This window comes from Cryptotermes secundus, unplaced genomic scaffold, assembly GCF_002891405.2.
Source record: "Cryptotermes secundus unplaced genomic scaffold, Csec_1.0 scaffold661, whole genome shotgun sequence".
Taxonomy (NCBI): domain Eukaryota; kingdom Metazoa; phylum Arthropoda; class Insecta; order Blattodea; family Kalotermitidae; genus Cryptotermes; species Cryptotermes secundus.
Window position 1 is genome coordinate 47,815 of NW_019745089.1, and position 6,000 is coordinate 53,814.

General features: G+C 42.3%; 1 protein-coding gene across 1 annotated transcript in view; it reads left to right on the forward strand.

Annotated features, from left to right (window-relative positions):
- Positions 1 to 6,000, forward strand: part of LOC111874944 (discoidin domain-containing receptor 2) — a gene marked incomplete at its 5' end in the record, with an annotated part of 144,583 nt that overhangs the window by 42,500 nt on the left and 96,083 nt on the right. The window contains 3 exon segments of the mRNA XM_023870829.2: positions 1,136 to 1,283; positions 2,543 to 2,719; positions 4,038 to 4,171. Coding sequence (XP_023726597.2) covers positions 1,136 to 1,283; positions 2,543 to 2,719; positions 4,038 to 4,171 — 459 coding nt within the window.

The window sequence follows — 6,000 nt, forward strand, 5'->3', positions numbered from 1 at the left end:
TATAGGGCCTGAACCGTCATCGAACGCTGGGATCGTGGGTTCGAATCCCACTAGAGTCATGGATGTCTGTGTGTGTTTATTCTGTGTTTGTGTTGTCCTGAGTATATGTAGCCGCCTTGCGATGGGCTAATCCCCCGTCCAAGGAGTCCTACCTTTTGTGTACAAAAGGTTACAGAACTGAAGAAGGGACTAGGGTCAAACAAAGAGCTGTGTTGCCGTTTGATGAATGAATGAATGAATGAATTTATAATTAGTACATAAAGTGTTAAATGCTTCTTATCGCTACAAATTTCTTATATATTTAGTTGGCGGTATTCCATTAATATGAGAAACTTTAGAACTAATTAATGTTTCTGCGTGAAATTATGTCAATAATATTTTTATTTTTTCTGTTCTTGTCTTCACAAGCATAACATCTTCTTTCGCCTTCAGCTGGATGTTGAATGACGCTTTCGATATCAAGTTCGTATAATGTCGGGCGTTCTTTCGTCTCATGTTCTTCTGCCGTCCATGGATTAGGCCCAAGTTTGTTCCCACTTCATAGCTATCTTACGAATTGTCTATCTCTGTATCCCTGTGGTTCATAATGAGGTGTAACTTTGGAATTTCTTTTTACTGTTCAACTGGTTTAATTTTTTTACAGTAATTTATTCTTCCATTAATTAAATACATTTCACTTCCTTCGATAGATCTTATCTTTTAATATTATTTAATCTGGTACTTCCCTTAATGTATATTTAAATGATTGAATAAAAAATTCTATACTGAGGCCACTGTAAAAGTCCTATTGATGGTGGGGATAACGGCGCTAAAGGTTTCCCTCTCTCTGCCTGCTGTCTTACTCCCTTCCATCCCCTCCTGGCCTGTGTGGACCAGCCCCAAGCGCTTGTCGCTATCGAAGTTTATCACGTGATTATCACTGTCGGCTTACGTGTGGACAGAATGGTTACACAACTGAGGAGAGTATAAGGAAGCACGCTGGAGAGGGAAGCTTAACGAATCGATGGAGGTGTGGAAGTAGTCGATCCTTGGGACTTATTTCCGTCGCCTCATATAGCGTCTCTGTGCCTCCTTGAATAAAGGAATCGTGTTTACGCATTTTTCTACAATGATCAGTATTTCTGTATTGTTGCAGGTGATTGAAGGAAATTCGAACACGTATCTGGGATCGAAGCGGGAACTTGATCCTCCAGTATGGGCAAGCAGGATCCGCTTTCTACCTTATAGTTATCACCGACGCACCGTCTGCATGAGAGTGGAGCTGTATGGTTGCTACTGGAATGGTAAGTTGCTGCAGACTGAAGTGTGCCACTGTCCGCTGTACTGACACACTTCGTCCGGTTAGCATCTGAAAATGTTACTGTGCGAGTTGAATCAGTCGGTAGTGACCGGTTCAAATCTCAATCAGGGCTTTCCTCCTAGATGACTTACGGTAAATATACCACGAACACTTCATTCTTAATCCTTTCAAATTCAATACGTGATCGTCCTCTCGCTGCGACGCTGAGTTACATCTGCTGTTAGTATAGCTTCATTACTTAATATAATCTGCTGTCCATCCTTAAATGGGGGTATATACTGAAATTTGAGGACATCGGAGAATAATATTAAAGTGGATCTTTAATATACAATGCTAAGATTATCAACTGGATTTATATACGTAGTACAGGCTGTTGTGAACACAGTAATGAACCTGCGGGTTCCATAAAAGGTGAGGTAATTATGCATAACGGGTTTGTTCCAGGAAACGAGATCCCAACTGGCAGTTCACTTAAATGTAGCAAGATCTGAAATACGATGTGTAACTTTTTGAAATCCCATTCTTGACAACTTTTCTAGTAAAATGAAAAGTGGTTATAATAAAACACTTAATATAATTTCATGACGTTGTGGAGGTGTTTCAGACGCAGCTCCTTCTGTAGCGTGTGAAAGGTTTAGTGAGAAAAAAAAAGTTCGAACCTTCCAAGAAGTTGACAGTTTTATGCTGCGGCGGACGATCATTGCCCAGTAGAATTTTCTCACGTTCATTGAAGCAATCTGCCATGAATACAAGCCCAAATTTTTCTTTTATTTAGCAGAAGACGTCAAAGAAACGCTTTGGTGTCGCCTTCAGCATCTGCATTGTGCTTGGAATGTAAGTTAGTTAGATACTGATCTCTGTGGTTAGCAAGCTAAATACAAAGAGAATTTACGTGTTGCATAATTCACCTCGTGAATCATAATTTTAATCTCTTGTAATTCCGCGTGCTTACAGAAGTCGGAGCGCGGGGGTCATAACCCGTGTAATACGAATATAAAAGAAAATCCTACAACAACTTAATTCTCTTTAAATGCGCTAACAAATCCACAGACGTGATGCATGGTACCACTTTTCTACATTAGTAATTGTGCATAAGATGGAGGTTGAAATGTAGATGGAGACATCAGCCTCCTTCTAAACGTAACTACCTACCAAACCACAGGAAATCATAACCCCGAAGGCCACCGTAACAATTTAGACCATTGCAAAACAGCCGCATGAAGGATTTTTTCTGTCTTGCAGATGGAATTGTGAGCTACTCGATGCCACAAGGCGATCTCAGGGGGTCGGGTTGGGAGTTCTTCGACTCAACTTACGACGGCCATTGGGACGGAGAGCTACGGCGAGGGCTGGGCCAACTGACGGATGGCAAGGTGGGCCCCGACAACTTCAAGATGGGCTACTATGACTACGAGCGCGGTACGTCCCATAAACATAGCTAAATCACTGATTATGTGCCATAATTCGCAGATTGCTTTATTAAAGGAATTTCCGTCGACCTCCTGTCTTTTTTTTCAGACAATTCTTTAATATTAAACCCTTTGCAGCGGTCTGCTTTTTCGCTTTTCGCTTTTCACTTAGTGGAGGTGGAGTTCAACTAGGTCCACTCGGCACGGCGGCCACTGATTGGACTATTGTAGCCTGCCCCGGGTGATTATGATGATGGAGCATTTGGTGGAATGAAGATTGGCAGGGGAAACCGAAGTACTCGGATAAAACCCGCCCCAGCGCCACTTTGTCCACCACAAATTCCACTTGACGAGACTCGGGATCGACCCCGGGCCGCCACGGTGGGAAGCCAGCAACTAACCGCTTGAGCTATGGTGCGGCCAGGGGTCTGCTTACATTCCAAGTGACAATTAACCAGCATCAAATAATATTACTGTAATATCTACATCTGTAAATCCTGGTAAAGCGCCCCTGTAGTCTAGAGGTCGGAGTTCCTGGCTACAGATCCAGAGATCCCGGGTTCGATTCCCAGCGCTCCCAGTTTTTCTGAGAAGCAGTGGGTCTGGAACGCGGTCCACTCAGCCTCGTGAGGATAACTGAGGAGCTAGTTGAAGGAAATAGCGGCCCCAGTCTAGAAAACCGAGATTAACGACCTTGGGGATCCGTTGCGGTGACCACGCGACATCCTCTATCCGCAAAAGTTGGTACTGACTTAGCCGACAAACGGCGGTAGCTTGGTCGATATAGTTCGCTTGCGGACTACAGGCCACGGATTTTCAGTTTTGGTATATTTAAGATAACCTCCCAGACTTGCGGAATTTTCTTTTATTGTAACGCCCTCTGTCATCCACTTGATTCATGTTCATATTACAAGAGAGAGGTAATAGTCACGAGCATATACGACGCAACTCTTTTCTTTCATTCAAAATTTACTTCTATACTTCTGTCCTTCCATTCATCCCTCTGTCGCTTTCGCTTTAAAAATTCAGATTGTAAGGCGGTTTTGTTTGCAGTAGGACCCTTTGACTCTCTGAGATATGTCCTAGCATGAAACCACATCAATAATTCCTGTAGACAACGAATTAAATTGTTAGTACTTCACGCTGAACCTACGCATTACTTGTTAAACATGTCATTGGTTAAGTAAAGCTTCATCTTTGTTTGACATTTTTACCACAATCATTGATATATTCCTCCTGATGATTCCATTAGCCGTGCCACATTTGCATTCTGTTCTCTTTGTCACTTGAAGTCCTGACCTTATGAAATTAAACCTCCTTTATTTCAGGGCAAGGGTGGGTTGGCTGGAGAAACGATACTAGAAATGGACAACCTATCGAGATTAAATTCGAGTTTGATAAAGTTCGAGAGTTTACGTCAGTCCACATCTTCTGCAACAACCAATTCACCAGAGATGTACAGGTGAGTACTTACTGGTGTTGGTCGCATTGCTAAACCTTCTGATGAATGTTGATGTTCCACTGATACTGTCTGTGTTTGCATTCTACCTGCGTCACTTCCGTGAGCATGAAACCTCTGCTTTAGAGGGTGAAGGGTTACGCTCAGCAGTGGCCAGAGGAGTGACAGTGGTCCAGTTTCTTCGGTCATCATAGTTTGGCAGTCTATGACATTGATGGTTCAGTCAGTGTAATGACATCCTACAAGCTCTAGCTCAGTTCCCAGCGGGGGCAAGAATTTTTCTCATAACCACAATGTACAGACCAATGGAGGGCTCCACTCAACGCCGTGTCCAATGACTATGGGGGGAAATTTCCTGGGAATAACGTGACTAATTAATTAATTCTTTTTTAATTCAGTTAGTGGGGGGTGGAGTCCAACTGAGTCCACTCGGCACGGAGGCTACCGATTGGCCTATTGTAGCCTGCTTCGGGTGATTATGATGATGATAGAGAATTTGGTGGAATGAAGAGTGGCCGGGGAAACCGAAATACTCGGAGAAAACCCGCCCCAGCGCCGCTTTGTCCACCACAAATCCCACTTTACCAGACCCGGGATCGAACCCGGGCCGCCGCGGTGGGAAGCCAGCGACTAACCGCTTGATCTATGGCGCGGCCTAATGTCTAACGCAACTAAGTAATCAGTCTGACCACTCCCATTCATATAGTTTTGAAGTTAAGAATACATGGAGCTTTAACCTCCATCCCGCATACCCTTTGTGTTTAAGCACATGAATAGCTTCTGTTATCATTTGATCGATCAATATATGAACTAGCATTGTAATTAATAAAGCAAGAGTGTGCAGCGAGAAGTAGAAAATAAGGGGTTAACAACAGTTCATTGGCCTCAATGTGAAATATGATTAGACACACTTGAATTTCCCCTCGTTTGCCGTCTTTGGAGTTTTGAAAAGAATAATCAATGTAACTGTACACTATGACAGATTTAAAGTACTCATATCCTGCGATTACTCTTCCATGATTAAAAATATAGTTGGTTCAGCATTAAATGCCCCAGTGAGCAATTTCATTGCAAATGAAGGGGCATCCTGCAGCATAGAATGTTCATTCAGTTTCTGTATGTTGCACATGAACTCATTTCGTTTCTAATATGAGAGGGGCTTAGTACAACAGTCACCGTGGGACAGATAAAACACGCTCCCCTGTTGGACAATAGTTGTTCAGTCCCCCCCCCCCCCCACTCCTTGTCTTCAATAAAATTGGAGATGAGTGTTTGAGGGGTGAGCAATTAATTTTTCTCTAAGAGTTACTCACTCTCAATGGAGGGAACCACAGGTGCAGACCACCTGATGTCCCCTAGTCTATGAAATGAATCACGCTTCTGAATTAATGTTAGTTTAAATCATAATTCAATTTATTCATATTCAGAATTCAGTTACATCTTATAAACTTATAATGACATAAGACTCATAAGCATTTCATGCAACACACAACAAGAATTTCAAGAATTTACATTATACTCGATATTTCTGTACTGAAGACACCTGGTTTGAATCTCGGTTATTATGGGCTATGTCAACAGAAATGTTCTTGATTTCCCTCATTTCATCCAGTAGCTTACTGCCTCCTTCCTAAGCAATATTTCTTCTTGTGTCATTTGATGCCGTAACATCTGCATTAACACAAAGTAACTCATGATTGCCTGTTTGTCCAGTTACTATGAAACTGATTTGATTCATTTTAATGATCTAAAGCTCCTTTTGTTCGAACGTTTATGGCACCTCTTAATGAACCAATGATCAATTGTGTGTCTGTATGTAAACAACTCCATTT